Source organism: Furipterus horrens, unplaced genomic scaffold, assembly GCF_987537825.1.
Source record: "Furipterus horrens unplaced genomic scaffold, mFurHor1.1.pri manual_scaffold_8, whole genome shotgun sequence".
NCBI lineage: Eukaryota > Metazoa > Chordata > Mammalia > Chiroptera > Furipteridae > Furipterus > Furipterus horrens.
This window is the reverse complement of record NW_028327178.1, coordinates 67,935,605-67,956,670: the sequence shown is the minus strand read 5'-3', so window position 1 is coordinate 67,956,670 and position 21,066 is coordinate 67,935,605. Positions and strand designations below refer to the sequence as shown.

Sequence of the window (21,066 nt, the reverse complement as noted above, 5' to 3'; positions counted from 1 at the left end):
ATGGAGGATGAGCTGAGCTGACATCCCACAGGATGAAGGCAGTGGGATCCCTGAATCCCCACATAGAGGAGAGCATTGGAGAGTTGCCCAACCCCACATATGGTAGCTAATGAGGTTTCAGGCATTACTTGTTACTGCAACAAAGCCTAGTTTATCCTGATATAGGCATTACTTGCTGATGTTGCAGATTTGGTTCCAGACCATCACAATAAAGCGAGTTATAATCTTTATGCTGGTGGTCTTGTCCTCAATTTGGAAAAAAAAGCAAAATCTGTGAACTGCAATAAAATGAAAAGTAATAAAACAAGGCATGCTTGTATATGAGAAGAAAGAGAATGTTCACAAATGAAATAGAGAAATATGTAAGATGTAATACCATATATTAGAAGTCAGGGAGTATTATGGAAAATGATAGTGGGCAGGAACCAAGTTTGGGTTTGTGTGCTTGGAGAGGTTTTTGGAGAAGAGGGGAAGAGAATGAGAATTAGAATTGGCATTATAAACTCAGTTGAGATAGGAATGAGCAGGAAACAGAGTGAAGACAGCCTTGATGTTAGAAAGTTAACATTAGGTGGTGCCTGGAAAAATAAGGTTTTGCTAGATTGTTAAATAGTCCAAAACCTTATAAGTAGAACATGCTACTAAGGTTAACATTTGCTGGGTACTTAGCATGTTTTGAGCTGTGCTCTGAGTGTTATGTCATTGAATCTTCACAGAAATTCTGTGAAGTGTATCATCCTCTTCTTAAAGACTAAGAACCTAACGTTTAGAGAAGTTAAGCATCCTGCCCAATATTAATAAGGGTTCTCCAGAGAAACAACCAACAGGATATGCGTGTATATACCTATACGTTGCATATATAAATACACAGATAGATGTGGTGGAGGAGCTGATTTACTTTAAGGAATTAGCTCACGCAGTTGTGGTTGAATGAGATGCTAAATGCCCACTAGGTTCCATCTAACACCTAAAGTGAGCTACTTATGTAAATCATGTATCATTAGTGCAAAATATTTGAAAAATACTCCTTTTGATAGTCCAGGTACGTACAAAACCAGCAGAAACCGGGAAGTATAAACGAGTGATTTTAGATGCTTTGATTCCACTCTGAACTGAGCTGGGTGATAAAAACGTGAGCAAACCCGCAAGGAAGCGCTCCCCAGAGATTTCGCATTGTGGAGGTTCCCACCACAGGGTAGCCCGAGGGCTGGGAAAGCGAAATCTTGGCGGCCGCGGCGAAGACACGCTCGACCTCAGGCTCCAGGGACGGCACCCCCAGGAACGAGAGCGCGCCAAACGAAGCTGGTGGTGGGCCTCACCACCCGCTCTGCCACCGCCCCTCCCCTCCGACAGCCAGCAGGACCGCGCCCACCCCGCCGGGACTCGCTGCAGTCTCAGCTCTCTGAAGCCTCCTTCCCGGCTTCCCCCGCGGCGCCCTCGTGACATCACTTCCTGTCGCCGGCGCCCACGTGGGAGGAAGTGCCAGTGCCCGCGGTCGCAGCTTCTGCCTGTTTCTCGGTTACGTTTGTCCCTTGGCTGGGCTGCTGCTTCCAACCGGGTCGCCGTCATGGGAGTCCCGGCGTTCTTTCGCTGGCTCAGTCGCAAGTACCCGTCCATCATTGTCAACTGCGTGGAAGAGAAGGTGAGGGGGAGCCTGGTGACTGCCGCGCTGAAGCCATGACCATCAGCACTCCAAGGCCGCGGCCCTCGCGCCAGCCGCCTACCCATGAGGTGCCGTGGCGGGGTCTGCGCCGCCCTGTCGGCCCCGCGCGAAGTGGCGGCCAGACACGCGTTGGAGCGCGGTCACTAGTATTTGAGGTTCCCGGCGAGCGGCCTGGGCGGGGCGAGGGCCGAGCTGGGCCTGAAATCCCGGGAGGGCTGCTCCTCCCCTGCGGGTTTTCCCCGGATCGGAAGGCCCCGCCCACGGCTTTGTTTCCTCCCTGCACCGCGCGGTTGAGTGGCTCAGAGGCAATTGAGCCGCTCTGCGCTGGCCGGACGGATTACCGGGTTGGGATGCGTGCATGCTGATCCCAGCCTTTAACGGCTAGGTTTTTGTTGTTTACTGGCCAAGCCTCAAAAGTTTGTTTTTCTTTTTAGTGTGATAGTGTGTTGCTGGTAGATCCTACCGTGGAAGCAGCATCTTAGAACGTCTGGGGCAAGAAAGAAACGCCCCTTCGCCTAGGTATCCCAACTACTGGGAGCATTTGAACTTTACACTTTTTTTGTTACTTAATGTGTATTTAGACTTGTTCATTCTTGAGTTTTATATCTGTCGTTTCTGTGGTTTCGTCTGAGTTCGACTTTGTATTCTTAATTAGAATTTCTGGATTGGGAATGGTCAGGGGTTTTATCTTGCTCCCCGCTCCTTCGCTTTTTCTTTTGTTTTTAAAGATTTTATTTATTTTTAGAGAGAAGGGGAGGGGAGAGAAAGAGATGAAGAGAGACATCAATGTGTTGTTGCCTCTCTCGCATCGGCAACTGGGTACCTGTCCTGCAACCCAGGCTTGTGCACTGACTGGTTACGGAACTGCGAGCCTTTCGTTTGCAGGCAGGAGCTCAATGAGCCACACTAGCCAGGACCACCCCTTTGTTTTTGAATGAGGTGCCGGCCCTCCCCTTTTGCACATATTTAAAGTATACAATTTAATACATTTGACATGGGTTATTCATGAAACCATTACCACAGTCAAGATAAGAAACATCAACTCTAAAACATTACCCTGCCTCTTTGTTATTCCTCCCACCCTTCCCTGCTGCCTGTCTTTAGTCATCCACTGATTTATTTCTGATTCTATACATATTTTTGTTGTACAATTTTATATAAATGGAATTATACAATATCTACTCTTTTTTAATCTGACTCAATTCCATTCAGAATAATTATTTTGAAATTCATCAGAGTTGTTAAAAATATCAAGTTTCTATTTTTGAGTAATGTCCTATGTTGTACATATATCACCTTTTTTTTTTTTTAAATTATATTTTATTGATGATGCTGTTACTGGTCCTAATATCTTTTCCCTTTGCTCCTCTCTGCCCAGTATCCCGCTTCCCTCCAGCAATCCCACATGTCCATGGGTCATGCATACAAGTTCTCTGGCTTCACCCTTTCCTATATTATTCTTAACTTCCCCCTTTCTATTTTGTACCTACCAATTATGCTTCTTAATCCCTGCACCATTTCCCCATTTCTCCCCCTCCTTCTCCCAGCTGATAACTCTCCAAATGATCCCCACACCTATGATTCTGTTCCTATTCTGGTTGTTGACTGAGTTTGCCTTTTTTTTTTTTAGGTTCTGTTGATTGCTGTGAGTTTGTTGTTATTTTAATGTTCATAGTTTTGATCTTTTTACTAAATAAGTCCCTCTAACATTTCATATAATAATGGCTTGGTGATGATGAACTCCTTTAGTTTTACTTTGGGAAGCACTTTATCTACCCTTCCATTCCAAGTGATAGCTTTGCTGGATAGAGTAATCCTGGTTGTACTCGATTCTTGCTTTTCATCACATTGAATGTTTCTTGCCAGTTTCTTCTTGCCTTCAAAGTTTCTTTTGAGAAATCAGCTGACAATCTTATAGGGACCCTTTTGTAGGTAACTTTCTTCTTTTCTCTTGCTGCTTTTAAGGTTCTCTCTTTATCCTTAACCTTTGCCATTTTAATTATGATGTGTCTTGGTGTGATCCTCTATCGGTCCAACTTGTTTGGGACTCTGTGCTTCCTGGACTTCTATGTCTATTTCCTTCGCCAAATTAGGGACATTTTCTTTCATTATTTTTTCAACTAAGCTTTCAATTTCTTATTCTTTGTCTTCTCCTTTTGGGACCCCTATGATTTGGATGTTGGTATGTTTAAAGGAACCCAGAGGTTCCTAAGCCTCTCCTCGTTTTCTTAAATTCTTGTTTCTTCTTCCTTTTTTTCGTTCCTTTTGTTCCAAATCGTGATTTGAATCTGGTTCCTTCCCATCACTGTTGGTTGCCTGTATATTTTTCTTCATTTCACTTTGTATAGCAACCATTTTTTCCTTTATTTTGTGGCTGTACTCAATCATTTTCTCTGAGCATCCTTATCAGCAATATTTTGAACTCTGCATCTTAGGTTGGCTGTCTCCATTTTGTTTAGTTCATTTTTCTGGGGTTTTGTTCTGTTCTTCACTTGGGCCATATTTCTTTGTCTCCTTGATTTAGCAGGCTCCCTGTGTTTGTTTCTGTGTATTGAGTAGAGCTGCTTTGACTCTTTATGTCTTGGTAGTATGGCCTAATGTAGTAGGTGTCCTGTAGAGTCCAGTTGCATAGCCTCCCCTGTCACCCAAACTGGGTACTTGAGGTGCCCCCTTTGTGTGGACTGAGTACACCCTCTTCTTGTAGTTGAACCTTGGTTGCTGTTGGCAGATTAATGGAAGGGATTTACCTAGGCCAGTTAGCTGCAAGAATTGACTGTGACCACAAACTTCTGCCATCTGTGGAGGATCAGCTGTACAGAAGCAGGTTGATGGTGCTACAGTGTTGTCTATAGCTGTCCACTGTATGTGTTGGCCCTAGGATTTCCCAGATGATGCAGGCCAAGGTCAGCCCCCACCTGTGTTTGGCCCAAGGCACCATGCATGGGCTATATAGCAATATGAGATGTCTGCTACTTGTGCTGGGCTTGGAGATGCCCAGGCAAAGCCAAGCTGTGAATCACAGCTGGCTGCTGCTAGTGTTGGGCCTGGAGCTCACTGAGGCCAGCTGTTACTTGTTTGATAGGATTTAGGCGTTGTGAAGCTTGAGCTAGAAACCAGCCATTCATATAGAAAAACAGCCTGGGTGGGCCCATAAGTTGGTTGAGGTGGAGTCTCTGGGGATCTCCAAGGTGGGTCAAACAGTGTTAGGCAGATTGATGGAGTCTCATATATGACACCAGCTTGCCAGCTCTGTGTGGGTAGGGTTTAGGAAAGAGACAATATCCTCTGCTCACCTTGATGCCAGACACTTCAGTTTCTCCCTGAATGCCACTGCTGCCTTTCAAGCTGCCACCCTGGTGCAGAACTCAGAGGGAGTGAGTCTAAGTAGCTTATTCCATGTATTCCATGTGTAGGTTCTTTAAGAGGAACTGCTTGGAGCTCCAGCAGTTTCTTCCACTGACTATCCCCATGGTTTTGGCAGCCAGAAGTTGTGAGGACTTTTGTTCCTGGCACTGGAACCCTGGGCTGGGGGTCTGGTGTGTTGGTGGGAGTCCTTGATCCCAAGATATCCTTCCCAAATTTTTATCTAGTGCTTGTGGGTGAGGGACCAGTCAGTTCCGAGTCTCCGCCCCTCCTACCCGTCTCGATGGATGTGGTTTCTTTAATTCCATAGTTAGACTTCCATTCAGCTTAATTTTTTACAGTTCTGGCTGATGGTTGTTTTATATTTTAGTTGTAGTTTTGATGTGGTTGTGTGAAGAAGCAAGCCATGTCTGCCTAGGGTATCATCATGACTGGATTTCCCCTATCCTCCCTTTTTTATTTTTAAATTATATTTTATTGATTATGCTATTACAGTTGTCTAAATTTTTTTCCCTTTGCTCCCCTCCGCCCAGTACTCTCCTCCCCTGCAGCCATCCTACCCCGCCTAGCTCATGTCCGTGGGTTGTGATTGAATGTTCTTTGGCTTATTCTTTTCCTAGACTATTCTTAACATCCCCCTGTCTATTTTCTACCTACCAATTATGCTTCTTAATCCCCATACCATTTCTCCATTTCTCCCCCTTCCCCCTCCCCATACTTATGATTCTGTTCCTATTCCGTTTGTGGTTTTCGTTTTTTTTTTTTTTTGCTTAGTTTGTTTTTGTTTTTAGTTTTTCAATTCTGTTTTTGATAGTTCTGAATTTTTTGTCATTTTAGTGTTCATAGTTTTTTGATCTTATTCTTTTTCTTAAGTCCTTTTAACATTTTATATAATAATGGCTTGGTGATGATGAATTCCTTTAGCTTTACCTTGTTTGGGAAGAACTTTATCTGCCCTTCCATTCTAAATGATAACTTTGCTGAACAGAGTAATCTTGGTTGTAGGTCTTTGCTTTCATGACTTTGGAAACTCCTTGCCAGTTTCTTCTTACTTGTAAAGTTTCTTTTGAGAAATCAGCTGATAGTCTTATAGGGAGGGATCCCTTTGTAGCTAACTTTCTTCTTTTTTCTTGCTGCTTTTTAGATGTGTCTAGGTGTGGTCCTCTTTGGGTCTAGATTGTTAGGGACTCTGTGCTTCCTGGACTTGTATGTCTATTTCCTTCACCAAATTTGGGGGGTTTTCATTTATTATTTTCTCACATAAGTTTTCAATTTCTTGCTCATCCTCGTCTCCTTCTGGCACCCCTGTGGTTCATATATTGGCACATTTAAAGTTGTCCCAGAGGTTTCTAACCCTTTCCTTGTTTTTTTTTTTTCAATTCTTGTTTATTTATTCTACACTGGTTGACTGTTTATTTCTTCCTTATGTTCCAAATCTTTGATTTGAACCCCAGCGTCCTTCCCTTCACCATTGGTTTTGTGTGGATTTTCCTTTGTTTCATTTAGCATAGCCTTCACTCCTTCTCTTCTGCGTTTGCTCTATTCAAGCATGTCTGTGAAGTGCATCTTTATCTCCAGTATTTGGAACTCTGCCTCTCTTAGGTTGGCTCTCTCCTGGTTGCCTAGTTCTCCCACTGGGACCTTGATCCGTTCCCTCTTTTGGGCCATACTTCTCTCCTCCTCAACTAGACCGCCTTCAGTGTTTGCTTGTGTCTTAGGTAGAACTGTTGCACCTTGTACATTGTAAGGGGCAGCACCTTAGGTATTCATCAGTGGGGGTGACCCGTTTCACCACGTTGTGGTGCTGTGGGGGAGGGGGTGGTCTGAAAAGGAACAATGACACTTGCTCGGTGCTTGCCCCTTTTCCAAGCACTTCTCCTGCTTCTTATATGGGACTGGCGCCCCTATAGCTGTTGTCCTGGTTGTGGTTCCCAGAGTGGGTGGGTTTGCGGACATGCTAGGACCATGAGGGCCCTCTAAACAAGTGGACTCTACTGAGAGACTGGCAGTTTCTTACTCTGCCCCACTCCCCACTGGTTTTCACATAAGCAATGAGGCTTTTTTCCCCTGGCGCTGGAGTCATGATCTGCGGTGCCACATCTGGGGTTGGGATCGCTTCCCAAGTGTCCCTCCTTATTTTTATGTGTGACTGTGCCTTCTGCTGGCTGGCCACAGCCACTGCCTTACAGCTGCTGCCACCACCGCTGCCACTGCCACCTTTGTTGCCTCTTAGACTGCCACCGCCACACCGTATTCTCTCTGCCCCTTCTCCACCCTTTCTACCTGTCTGGAAGAGTATTACTTCTTTATATCTTTGTTGGACTTCCACACAGTTCAATTTTCTGGTAGTTCTGGTTGTTTTTAGTTTTGAGGTAGTTGTATTTCTTCTTATTGTGGAGGGTGATGAAACGTTGTTTACGTACACCTCCATCTTGGCTGGAAGTCTCTGTCCTCCCTTCCATAAAGTGGAGGAAGAATAGACTTTCCTCTTGGCAAAACTATCTGAACCGCCAGCCTTCTGGGTGGATGGCTCCCTATTTCTCTGGGGAACTGCTAGTCATTCAGTCGAGGTACTTCATTGTCCTTCTAACTCAAGCACCCATGTTCTCTAGGAACACCTATCAAGTTGCCTTGTCCATGTGGAGCCTGAGAGGGTGAGAGGAGAGGGGAGAGTGCAAGGGTGACCCACCTAGTTGTTCCTGCTGCTGGTGCTGATGGATTATCAAGAGGCTGTCTCTTGAGCCCTGTTTCTGGGCATCCCACTTCTTGGCAACAGAGCTTCTCTCTGTGTGTTTCAGGCTGTACTACATCTTGTCAGATCTACTAGTGTTGCACATTTCAAGCCACAGAGAGTTCTGATTTTCTAGCATATGTACACAGTTGTGGGTATATGTTTGCTTTTAGTCTTCTGGTCTTGCATAGAAAGGAAGGCAGCTCATGTTATTTGGAAAACCCAAACATAATGTGAAAGTTACTAGAAATGAATTGGTTTTAGGTTTCAGAGCGGTGTGTTTTAGCTGCCTTTTGATTGTTTAAAAATCTCTCCTTAACCCAGACACACTAGCATTGTTTTTTGGCAGGGCCCTTGAGTGAGTTCCTTTGTTGACCATAAAAATCTTCTCTTAAGGAAAGAATTTCTGGATTTATGTAATTGTTGAATATGTCTATAGTACTTCTGAAAGAAAAATGTATTTAGTTTTCTTATTGGCAAGGCCTGCAGGTTTTTTGTTTTTTGTTTTTTGTTTTTAAATTAAGACCTATCTTGCCTCTTCCCCATGCTCTGCTTTTCATGTAGTAGAGGGTCTCATGCTGCTATATGCAGCATGCTTTGAAGAGCTATAATATGCCTAGTGTTGCACTAGGTACCAGGGCAGAGGTTAGCAAGCCAGCGACTTCCTATTATATAAATAAAGTTTTATTGGAACACAGCTATACCCGTTCATGTTCATATTATTTATGACTGCTTGCACTTTACAAAGGTGATTGGTGGTATTGTAACTGAGAGCATATGTTCAACAAGTCTAAAATATTTATTAACTTGCTTGCTGGGGAGCATAAAGAAAATGGGTCTCAACTCTCCTGAGTATGGTGTCTGCTTGGTGTAGGAGAAAGGAAAAGGTGGAGTTTGTGGTGTAGAGGTTAGATGAGAAAATGGAGACCCTCTTGCCTTCATAGTTTGTTTCTGTTTAAGGGTCATCAGATTATCTTCTTCCACTGACTCCCTCAAAATTGACCTGCTTTCCTTACCACTTATTCTGTTCACTGATTTTTTTTTCCTTTAATTTATTTTTCAATTACACTTAAATTCAGTGTTATATTAGTTTCAGGTATATAGCATAGTTGTTAGTATATACTGCCAAGCCCTTTTATCTGATCAAGCCCTTTTTTCCTAATTCACAACATGTATGTGTAGAACATTGGTAGCTTCTTTCCTGTTCTGTCTTTAAATTTATTTTCATATCCTTTACTGCCAATTATCGATATAAATTGAAGCCCAGTTTCATTCCTGTCCCTCTCAGAGAGAACCACTGTCCTGACATTGGTGTTTATCCATTGCTTTTCTCTGTGCTTTCATTGCATATGTATTCATCCCTGAACAATACCTAATATTGTTTTGTCTATATTATATTTTCTTAATGTGATATACTGCATATTTTTTCTGCAACTTGCTTTTTGGGCTAAATAATATATTTGTGATTATCCTGCTCTTTCTTTGAATCTCACTTGTGTCTGGTATTTCAGAATATGAACATACCATAGCTTATTAATACATTCAGTGGGCTTATTTTCTGCTAATTAAGTTGACCTTTCATTTTTATTTTTTAACAGCTTTATTGAGATATAATGTATATATATCATAGTTATACTTTATCGTTTAAAGTATAAAATTCAGTGGTTTTTAATATATATAGTATTGTACAACATTACCATTATTTAATTTTAGAACATTTTTATCACTCCCAAAAGAAATTGTACCCATTTGCAGTCACTTCCTATCCCTCATCCTTCCCTCACCTTCATATTGAAGCCAATCTATGTCCGTTTCTAGATTTGTCTTCTAGATCATATAAATGGGATACTTTATGGTCTTTTGTGACTAGCTTTCACTTAGCAGGTGTTTCTGAGGTCCATCCATGCATGATGTGGTATATACATGATGGGCTTTTATTTATCCATCCTCACCTGAGGATATGCTTACTGATTTTTAGAGAGGGGAAGCGGAGGAGAGAAATAACAATGTCAAAGAGGAACATTGATCAGTTGCCTCCTGTGTGTGCCCCAAGCGGTGTTCAAACCAGCAACTTATGTATGTGCCCTGACTGGGAATCAAACCTGCAACCAACCTCTGGTCTATGGGTAGGTGCTCCAACCAGCTGAGCCACCTGGCCAGGGCCATGATGAGCTTTTAAATTGTTCACTTTTTGTTGTTTTTTTGCTAATATCAATGATGCTTTATATATATAGGGGAACTGTTAGTTTTTAAATGACTTCTGTTTGTACAGTAAAAGTCTGATATCATATTCTTATCATTTGCTGAAGCTGTGGAAGAAAAAAACAAAGGTAATATTCATTACAAAAATATAAGAGTGCCTCTAGGAGTAAGTAAGGTACAGTCCTTACCTTTTGAAGAACTTGGTGTGGTTGGATTAGAATGACAAATTAATTATAAAACCATGTAAGAGCTACCAGTGAATAAACATTTCTGATGAAATGCAGGAGGAACAGTTTTTGAGATGATGTGTGCAAAGTGTTATAAAGTGAGTGACATTTGATATCTGTCTAGACCCTGGAAAATAAGTAAGATTTTAGGAAGTGGAGGTTGGCAGGGAAGAAGGAGAAGCAGTGTGCAGAGCCACTGAGGGATGAAAGAGCATTTCTCAGGAACTTAGAAGAGGTAAGGTGGGCCTGATCAACGTTGTGGAAGGACAGGAGGAGACCAGTAAGGGTCTAGGCTTATCGGTGTGCACCTGCTGTGGGAATCAGTGGGAAAATTAGGCAAGATTAAGATATAATCACATTTGTATTTTAGAAGGAAAACTACCAGCATAGATGGTAGACTGGAGATAGGAGAGTCTAGAGGTGGGGCAGTCCATAGAAAGACTGTTCCGATTTTTCAGGTGAGAGATGATACTGTGATGTTGGTAATGGTAGTGGGAATGAGGTGAGATGAAGAAGCATTTTTCAAATTAAATTTACAGGACTTATCGATAATGGATGGTGAGGGAAAGGAATTGTAAGATGATTCCCCTGGTTTTTCACTTGCACAACTGAATGAGTTGAGAATTTGATAAATATCTTCAAAGTAATTAAGATTACCGTATTTTTTGCACTATAAGACGCACCGGACCATAAGATGCATGTAGGTTTAGAGGAGGTAAAGAAGAAAAAAAGTACTTACTCTGAACCAAATGTTGTACAAAACTATTTAATAAAATGTAATAGAGTAATATTTCAACCATGTAAAGTGAACAGCAGTCAACAGTGGTATTAAGAACTATTATCCCTGTCATTAACAAGTGAGGAGAGACTTTAAGGTTCAAGTACTCTTCTAGTTTTCTGGAAACCCCAGGTCAGGTAATACACATCATGGTCTGCTCCATAAGGCGCACAGATATTTCCCCCCACTTTTTTGGGGAAAAAAATGCGTCTTATGGAGCGAAAAATATGGTAATTTCTTGCATTGGAAGCTATTGTTTTCTATAGGTGAAATATCTGCTTCCATTTTCTCTAAGGAGTAAAATAACTATCTTATAATCCAATTCAGAAATGAAACATACTGAGCCAAGGATGTGGTAATTTAGACTTGAACAATCAAACTATTATTAATTATCACTTCCTCAGCCAAAAGAATGCAGTGGTGTAAAGATTCCTGTTGATGCCAGTAAACCTAATCCAAATGATGTGGAGTTTGATAATCTGTATTTGGATATGAATGGAATCATCCATCCCTGTACTCATCCTGAAGACAAGTACGTAACCCATTTTTGTCACTGATATAACAAGTTACAGAAGAGTACTATATTATATTACATTGTTTGTTTGTTATTATAGACCAGCACCAAAAAACGAAGACGAAATGATGGTTGCAATTTTTGAGTACATTGACAGACTTTTCAATATTGTAAGACCAAGACGACTTCTCTACATGGCAATAGATGGAGTGGTAAGTACTAAAATAATTAACTTAGAATCCTTTATTTTTTGCTTTTGCTGTGTTCCCAGTGTTTACAGTGCGAGTCAGCTAAATAATGAAAAATGTTGACTCTGGTCAATTTGCGAAAGCCTCATCCTTCAGTCCTTCATTCAATCATTTTTCTGTGCCTGTTTTGTACGAGATACTGTGAGATGCTGGGGATATTGATGACCACCTTTGCTTTTGAAGGGCTTAACACTAAAGGGACAGAAACATAAGTAAATGAGTGAGGTTAGTTACTAATTAATGGTTTTCATAGGCAATAAATAATACAAGCAGGGTGTAGAAGGAAGAGGGAGTCAGTGCTACTCAGGAACTAAGGAGATGAGAGGAGTTGACTTCTGTCCCATTTCCCAAAGGATAAAAAATAATTGGAGATTGGTGGGGAGTGGAGGAGAATGGATGGGACAGACATGGGGAAGAAGGACCTTCCAGATTTCTCAGATGTGCCATGCCTTTGACCACACTGACACATTTGGGCAACTACAGATGTTTTAGATTGGAAGGAGAAGTAGAACAATGACTTGAGAGCACCTTACCTGCCACACTCAGGAGTTTTGATTTCATCCTATAGGTAGTGAGTAGTCATTAAAATGACTTAAGAGGGGAATAACTTACTGATCTGTGATAACAATACCAAGTAACTTAGGTTATAAATAACCAGCAAACTACATATCAGCCTTCAAGGAAAATTAAGGTAAATCATCATCCTACATTTATTTAGCCATATGAAAATAGATTTTCCTTGTTTTATATTTAGTAATCCTAGTAGCTAATGGAATGATTTTGTAAATTCAGAAAGCTTTAGGTCCAAGAAGATTTTTTTCTGTGAGGTTCTTTTTACTCAGTGAAAAATCTTAGCTACCTGATAACTTATTAGGTTGTAGTTAAAGTGGAGTAAAGTATAAAGGGAACAGGGATATGTCTTATTTGGAGCATATTTCACTTCACATTTAACTAAATTTCTTGTAGAAATCTTTAACTTTTGTGTGCCAGATCAAGTATAAAACATGAATATTTGTATATGTATGTACATGCACATGTCTATAAGACATTTTTTGTTAAAATAGAAATGTAGATTATAGAACTTGGTACTTGAAGGAGATTAGGTGATCTCATTTTACAGGAATGGAAACTATTTAAAGAGAATATAAAATAATTTACTGTAGATGTGGACAAGATACTTCAGAGTCCCTTCCAACCCCAGAACTCAGTTCAATGATTTCAAAACCTTACAGTCCATTTCACTTCCGGCTTGTTCTGTGATTTGAATTGCATTTGGTCAGAGTGATTTAAAAGTACTTTTACTTAAAACCTTGTTCCCTTTTTTTAACTGCTGTACCATACTACTGTAGTGACAGTAGTAATTAGGAACCTCATTGTGGGAAATACAAAACAGAAGTGCCGTGAGGTCTTACAGATCAAGAAGTATTTTCTGTTGCTTTTTGGGGGGCATTGTGAATCCCATTTGGAGACCATCCTTTTTTTAGGCTTGGACATAGAGAAGGTCTCCCTGATTCTGATACTGTAGAAACTACTCCGAAAAGATCCTGCTGGCTGGGTCTTTAAGTAAAATGAGCTTTCCTTGTTGGGAAACCATAACCCAGTGAAAGTGATGTTAAGTTGTAGGCCCTGCAGTGTTAAGTACTATGGCATCATAGGATGTTTGTCTATTTCACTGAGCTCAGCTTTTAGGTTTTTGGTCCAAATTTATGTCTTCAGGGTCTGTTATCTATTATGAAAGGATTGTTAGACAGATTACTTAACCTTTTCCATCATAGTATACTATTTTTACAAGAACAGCTCATTTAGAATATACAGATTTAATTATAAGTATTTTGAATAGTATTATTTGAATATGAAATACATGTTTTCAGGCACCACGTGCTAAAATGAATCAACAGCGTTCTAGGAGGTTCAGAGCATCAAAAGAAGGAATGGAAGCAGCAGTAGAGAAGCAGCGAATCAGGGAAGAAATACTGGCAAAAGGTAAAGAATGTACTACTTGAAGTTGGACTTTTTACAAGATATATGGAGATGGGGATAGGGTGGTAGCTTTTTCTTACAAATAGGCAAAGTTTTAATTTAATTAGGATTCCAGAATATCAAGGGAAAATTTATGTTCACTGTTGAAGAAAAACATTTCATGGAACTCTTCACTCCCATTAATACACTTGTTTATTTCCACACTCTAGTCAAAGGGAAACTTGAAAATAGAAGGAGGGAATTCTGGTAGGGAGCGCACATTGTCAATGCCTTTCAGGTCAGCTCTTCAGCTACCTTTTATGCATCTGTAAAGTAGAAATACTTTAAGAGTGCTTCTTATTTCTGTGGGGGCTGTTAGAAAGCTACATTTCTGTAAACTTTTTCCTCAGATCAGCCTTTGTGGCTTGCTTATTGCTTCCCCTAAGAACTCAGAGGTCTGTATGAGGAGGCCTGGGATGACGTGATCCATATTGACTAGCTTTCACTGAGGCATATACACTGCCTGGGAATTGAACCAACAACCCTTTGGTTCACAGGCTGTCACTAAATCCACTGAGCCACACTGGCCACACTAGTGACAGTTTTCTTTCTTACATAAAGCTGTCATAAACTCAGCATTTTAACTTTGTTTTATCCTAAGAGTTTATCAGAATTAAAATCCCTGTGTGTGTGCGCGCGTGCATGTGTGTGTTTTCTGCTGCAGGGGGCATTAGAAAGAATGTAAGCATTTTCGTATTTTTGTATAACGATATAGTATCTTTTGTGTACCATATATTGTTTGACAATCTGGTTAAAGCTTAATTTAAATTTGAGGGACGGAATCTTATTGTCCTCCCAAATGGGAGAACATTGTTCCTCAGGTGACAATACTTCTCTTTCTTTTGTATTTAAACTTTCTGTTATTATTGTTCTGGCTTAACATTGTGTAATTTACTTCACTTTTTATGGGGAGAACAAAATATTGCCTCTTTTTCTTCAGGTGGCTTTCTTCCTCCAGAAGAAATAAAAGAAAGATTTGATAGCAACTGTATTACACCAGTAAGTAGTCTCATAGTTTGCTAGCTTTTGCTAACTCTTAAGTAATAGGTTAATTTATTTTCCTGTTTCATTTTAGGGAACTGAGTTCATGGACAATCTTGCTAAGTGTCTTCGCTATTATATAGCTGATCGTTTAAATAATGACCCTGCGTGGAAAAATTTAACAGTAAGTTTCACATTTTGGTACTTCAGAAAGACAAGAGTGATCATTTCAGGCTGTACTCTGGTATAGATGATACTATTTGCCCTTTCTTCTCCCCATAAAATGCTAGTTGACTGTTAGAAAAAGAGAAGTTTCCAGGGTTATTGGAAATGGGATGTTTTACATAATCCAATTTTATAGACAGCAGAATTTTCTCTCAATGTCAATTTTGTCCTCTTATTATCACTATGAAGCCATAAAATGGAACTTCAAATTTTAAGTGTGTGTGTATACATGAAAGTAGTTTTTAAATGAAAATTTCTTTTATTAGAATCAAATTATAGGAAGATTAAATTTGTGGATCTGTCTTTAAAGAATGGCTGTGTTCTCCTAAGTACTTAAGTAAAATTTAAGTGAGCTTTTATGTAATTTTAGATTTACAAGCTTTTTTCTCTATTAATTAGATATGACCAATTGTATTTAATGGGTATCTTATCAATTACTCCCTGGTCTTGACATGGTTCAGTGCTATATCTTTGGACAGTAATGAGAGTAGTAGAAGCTTGTGAACTGATCAGATATTCTAATGACTTTTATATTCTAATGATTAAGTTTGACCCAAACATTTCATTTTTGCTATTTCCTATAGTAAATTAATCAGTGAAATAGTTTTGATATTTAACACACACACACACACACACACATAAACACACACATCTTATTAAGAAAGATTTCCAATTTATAAGACTATCTAAATAGAGTTATTTCAGTTCGTTTTTAAGCTATCTAGCCCTGTTGATTTTTGTGCTATAAAATTGTGAATGCGCTAAAAGTGTTAAAAACATTTTTTTTTAAACATTTTTTTTATAGGTTATTTTATCTGATGCTAGTGCTCCTGGTGAAGGAGAACATAAAATCATGGATTACATTAGAAGACAAAGAGGTAAAGCTCACGTGTAAATATTTGATTATATATTCTAACAGGAAGATAAGCCATTATATAGAAAATGTTTTGTAAAATGTGATATTCCTATGGTATAAAACATACTTATATTAATATATGTTTCCCCCTCTTTAGCCCAGCCTAACCATGACCCAAACACTCATCATTGCCTGTGTGGAGCAGATGGTAAGTTTCTTTTTGGGGATTTGATTCTCTTGGATTAAACCATATGAATTTGATGGGTTGGTGTATAGTAATGGATTACTTCATGGTTGCCTGGAAATTCTAAAATGCCATGCTTATTTTACATTTGAGAGGTAACTAGTTTTGAGTTGTGTAATCTGTGATTAATTTACCTGTGTTTAATCATTTTTTTACATTAAAACCTGAATATTACTGCACCTGCCTTTAAAATAGAAAATTCCCCAAGTGTTGACTTCTGAAAGGTAGTCAAGACTCCTAGGACCATGTACTTGGAGGACATCTTGTTGACTGAGAACTACAAGGAATAATTTGGCTTTTTGGCTTTGTTGTCTGTGCGCTTCTTTGGAATTTCCTTTGTGTTGGTGTCTTGTTTTTTTTTGGTAATCTCCTGTGCCTTTCATTATGGTAAGGATCTTCTCAAAGTGCTCACAGTTCAGTATTTTGTCGTTGATAGCTGATCTCATTATGCTTGGCCTTGCTACACATGAACCCAACTTTACCATTATTAGAGAAGAATTCAAACCAAACAAACCCAAACCATGTGGTCTTTGTAATCAGTTTGGACACGAAGTCAAGGACTGTGAAGGTTTGCCAAGAGAAAAGATGGGAAAGGTAAGAATTTGAGGTGGTAGTTGCCTCATTTAAAATTTAAAATTTTTTAAAAATTCTACTTCTGTATTGTGATAAAATACAGAAATTAGCAAAAGTAGGTTTATAGCTCATATGGAAAAGACTATACGGTTAAGATTATAATAATACAAGAATAAACTGTTTCACATACAATTTGAAACCTACTTTTGCCCACCTCTGAATATTTTTTATTGTAAAAAAAACATGTTAAGCATATAATTTCATGGAAATAAGTATATACGGGTTGCTTTGTTTTTAAAATGGATAGAGAAGACTTAGGTTGATTAGATTTTTACCTGCTGCTCTGTTACCCCTCACAGAGATGTATCTTTTAAATCTTTTTTTTTTTTTTAAGTTTTTTAATTATTCTTTTTTTTCTACTTTTCAATTACAGTTGACATTCAGTGTTATTTTATATTAGTTTTCAGGTGTACAGCATAGTAGTCAGTCAGTTATATAATTTACAAACTGATCCCCCCGATAATTATAGTACCCACATGGCACCATACATAGTTATTACAATATTATTGACCATATACTCCATGCTGTCGCTGCCCTGGCTGGTTTAGCTCAGTGGATTGAGCGTCAGCCTGCGAGCTAAGTGTCGCTGGTTCGATCTTCCAGTCAGGGCACATCAGAGAAGGAAAACTCTGACTCCAAAAAACCTCCGCTGCCTTGCGGCATACCTCTTCGGGGGAAAGGCTAAGGGAGTAAACCCCGACAGAAAATCCGGAGCCGGAGTCCCTAAGGCGGTTTGACGTTGTAGTCAACACCGGCAACTCCTGCGGCGCACCTGAAGCCAAGCTGTATTGACTCCGTCTTTCCCTTGGACCCTTCAGCTGCGAAGAGAGGGGGGGTCTGCTGCATGGGCAACAGCAGACCCTCCATATCACCCTGCCCAGGCTCTGTAGCTTCAGCTCCACTGGAGAGGACACTCCAGCGTCATCGCAAGATGTCGATTCAACACGGGAGGAGACAGATGCCGTGTCACTCCTGAGTCGGACTGCACAGCCATTCTCGGCGGTGCAGATAGACACTTAAGAAGCTACACCATCGTCTCTCGAGACGGACGGCTGCCGACGAATACCCTGATACCCTCTAGGTCCAGCCATCTTGTTGCAAATGGAAAGATTTCTTTTCTTTCTTTTTTTTTTAAATGGCTGAGTATTATACAATATATATATATCACTTCTTATTTATCCATTTGTCTGTTGATGGGCACTTCAGGTTGCTTCCACATCTTAGCTATTTTAACTAATGCTGCAGTGAACACAGGGGTGCATATATTCTTTTGAATTAGTGTTTTGGATTTTTTTCAGATATATACCCAGAAGTGAAGTGGTGGATCATAAGTTAGTTCTGTTTTTAATTTTTTGAGGAACATCCATATTGCTTTCCATAGTGGCTGTACCAATTTTCAGTTTCATAAACTGTGTATGAGGATTCCCTTTTCTCCACATCCTCATCAGCATTTTTGTGGATGTCCTGTTAAAAGGCATTATGACAGGTGGGAAGTGATACGTCGTGATTTTAATTTGCATTTCTCTGACAATTAGTGACATTGAGCATCTTTTCATTTGTCTGATCGCCATCCGTATGTCTCCTTTGGAGAAGTATCTATTCAGATCCTCTGCCCATTTTTTAATTGGATTGATTTTTGGTATTGAGTTGTCTGAGTGCTTTATAAATTTTAGAAATTAACTCCTTATGAAAGATGTGTCAATATCATTGGCAGATGTCTTCTCCCATTCAGTGGGTTGACTCTTCTTTTTGCTCATGGTTTCTTTTGCTGTGCAGATCTTTTAGTTTGTTGTAGTCTCATTGTTTATTATTTCTTTTTTTTTTCCTTTCCCAAGAAGATAGATCAGAAAAAATATTGCTTAGAGCAATGCCTATGTTATCTTATAGGATTTTTATGGATTCACATCTTTAATCCATTTTGAGAGTTTATTTTTATATATGGTGTAAGGAGGAGATCTGGATTCATTTTTTTGCATATATCTGTCCAATTTTTTACAAGACCACTTATTGAGTAGACTGTCTTTACCCATTTTATGTTCTTGCCTCCTTTGTCATATTAATTGACCGTATAGACATTGGTTTATTTCTGGGCTCTCTATTCTCTTCTATTGCTCTATGTGTCTTTTTGCCAGTCCAAAGTTGTTTCAATTACTATAGCTTTGTAGTATAGTTTGACATCAGGTAGCATAATACCTCAAACTTTATTTTTCTTTCTCAAGATTGTTGTGGCTATTTGTGGTCTATAATGATTCCATATAGATTTTAGGATTATTTGTTCTAGTTCTGTGAAATATGTCATTGGTATTTTGATACAGATTGCATTGAATCTATAGATTGCTTTGGGTAGTACGGACATTTTAACAATGTTAATTCTTATTCATGAGCACGGTAAATGTTCCGTTTATTTGTATCATCTTGGTTTCTTTCTTCAGTGTCTTATAATTTTCTGAATATAGGTCTTTTACCTCCTTGGTTAGATTTATTCTTAGGTTTAAATTTTTTTTTTGATGCAAGTATAGATGGGATTGTTTTTTTTTATTTTAAAGTCTTATTTTTAAATTTTGTTTATTGTTCGTTTATTTATTTATTTTTAGAGAGAGGGTAAAGGAGAAAGAGAGGGAGAGAAACATCACCGTGTGGTTGCCTCTCACTTGCACCCCCAACTTGGGATCTTTGGGGACCTGACATGCAACCTAGTCATGTGCCCTGACTGGGAATTGAACCAGTGACACTGAGCTCGCAGGCCAACGCTCAGTCCACTGAGACATAGCAGCTAGGGGTTGATGGGATTTTGTTTGTGGTAGGTAGTTCATTAATGGTGTAAAAATGCAATCGCTTTCTGAATATTAATTTTGTATTGTTCTACTTTACTGAATTCATCAGTTCTGGTAATTTTTTGGTGGAATCTTTAGGGTTCTCTATGTAGTATCATGTCATTTTCAAATAATGACAGTTTTACCTCTTTCCAATTTGAATGTCTTTTCTTTTTTCCTTCTTTGATTGCTGTGGCTAGGACTTTCAATACCCATGTTGAATAAAAATGGTGAAAGTAGACAACCTAATCTTATGGAAAAAGGTTTTAGTTTTTTCCTGTTGAGTGTGATGTTAGCTTTGGGTTTGTTATATATGCCCTATTTTCACTTTGCTGAGAATTTTTATCATAAATGGATGCTGGATTTTGTCAGATGCTTTTTCTGCACCTATTTATATGATCATATGATTTTAAAGTTTTTAAGTAAACATTCAAAAGCATGCAACACACCCTTTTTCTATTCCCACTTTTTCTAACATATCTACATGAACCTTAGATCTTACAGGTAATAATGCCTATTGTATATGATTTATTCGTAGGAGTTACTTGTTTCAATGGTTATTCTTCTTAAAAGGAACTACAAATCAAATATATTACACTTTTTGTTTTTTTATTTTTTTGTCTTTTTTTTTTAAGGTATATTTTATTGATTATCTTATTACAGGTTTCCCAAATTTTTTTCCCCTTTGTCCCCCTCTTCCTGGTACCCCACTTTCCTCCAGCAGCCCCCCCATCCCACTTAGTTCATCCCTGTGGGTCATGCACATAGGTTCTTCGGCTTCTCCATTGCCTATACAGTTTTTACTATCCCCCTGTCTATTTTCTACCTACTAATTATGCTTCTTAATCCCTGTACCTTTACTCCTATTCTCCCCCTTCCCCCTCCCCGCTGATAACCCTCCATACTCCATATTTATGATTGTGTTCCTTTTGTAGTTGTTTGTTTAGTTTGTTTTTGTTCGTTAGATTCATTTGTTGGTAGTTATGAGTTTGTTGTCATTTTAATGTTCATAGTTTTGATCTTTTTAAAAAATAAGTCCCTTTAACATTTTATATAATAGGGACTGGGTAATGAAGAACTCCTTTAACTTTACCTTGTCTAGGAAATACTTTATCTGCCCTTCCATTCTAAGTGACAGTTTTGCTGGCTAGAGTAATCTTGGTTGTAGGTCCTTGCTTTTCATCACATTGAATACTTCTTGCCAGTACCTTCTTGCTTGCAAAATTTTTTTTTGAGAAATTAGCTGATAATCTTATGGGAACTCCTTTGTAGCCAACTTTCTTCTTTTCTCTTGCTGCTTTTGAGATTCTCTCTTTATCTTTAGCCATTGACATTTTAATTATGATTTGTCTTGGTGTGGTCCTTGTTGGGTCTGACTTGTTTGGGACTCTGTGCTTCCTGGACTTATTTATATGTCTTTTTCCTTTCCCAAATTAGGAAAGTTTTCTTCCATTATTTTTTCAAATCGCTTTTAAATTTCTTGCTCTTCTTGTTCTCCTTCTGGCATCCCTGTGATTCGGTTGTTCGCACTTTTAGAGATGTCCTAGAGTCGTCTTCTTCTCTCCTCAT

The 21,066-nt window shown here is 39.2% G+C and overlaps 1 protein-coding gene across 4 annotated transcripts in view; it reads left to right on the top strand.

The window, feature by feature from the left end:
* The first annotated feature begins 1,468 nt into the window (after positions 1-1,468).
* Positions 1,469-21,066, top strand: part of XRN2 (5'-3' exoribonuclease 2) — a 95,379-nt gene continuing 75,781 nt past the window's right edge. For all 4 annotated transcript variants that reach the window (XM_090285985.1, XM_090285986.1, XM_090285983.1 and 1 more), the window contains exons 1-9: positions 1,469-1,642; positions 11,369-11,496; positions 11,579-11,690; positions 13,598-13,709; positions 14,686-14,744; positions 14,821-14,910; positions 15,757-15,829; positions 15,965-16,015; positions 16,488-16,645. In XM_090285985.1, the coding sequence (XP_090142111.1) occupies positions 1,568-1,642; positions 11,369-11,496; positions 11,579-11,690; positions 13,598-13,709; positions 14,686-14,744; positions 14,821-14,910; positions 15,757-15,829; positions 15,965-16,015; positions 16,488-16,645 (858 nt within the window). In that variant the 5' untranslated portion in view covers positions 1,469-1,567. The remainder of the gene's footprint in view (positions 1,643-11,368; positions 11,497-11,578; positions 11,691-13,597; positions 13,710-14,685; positions 14,745-14,820; positions 14,911-15,756; positions 15,830-15,964; positions 16,016-16,487; positions 16,646-21,066) is intronic.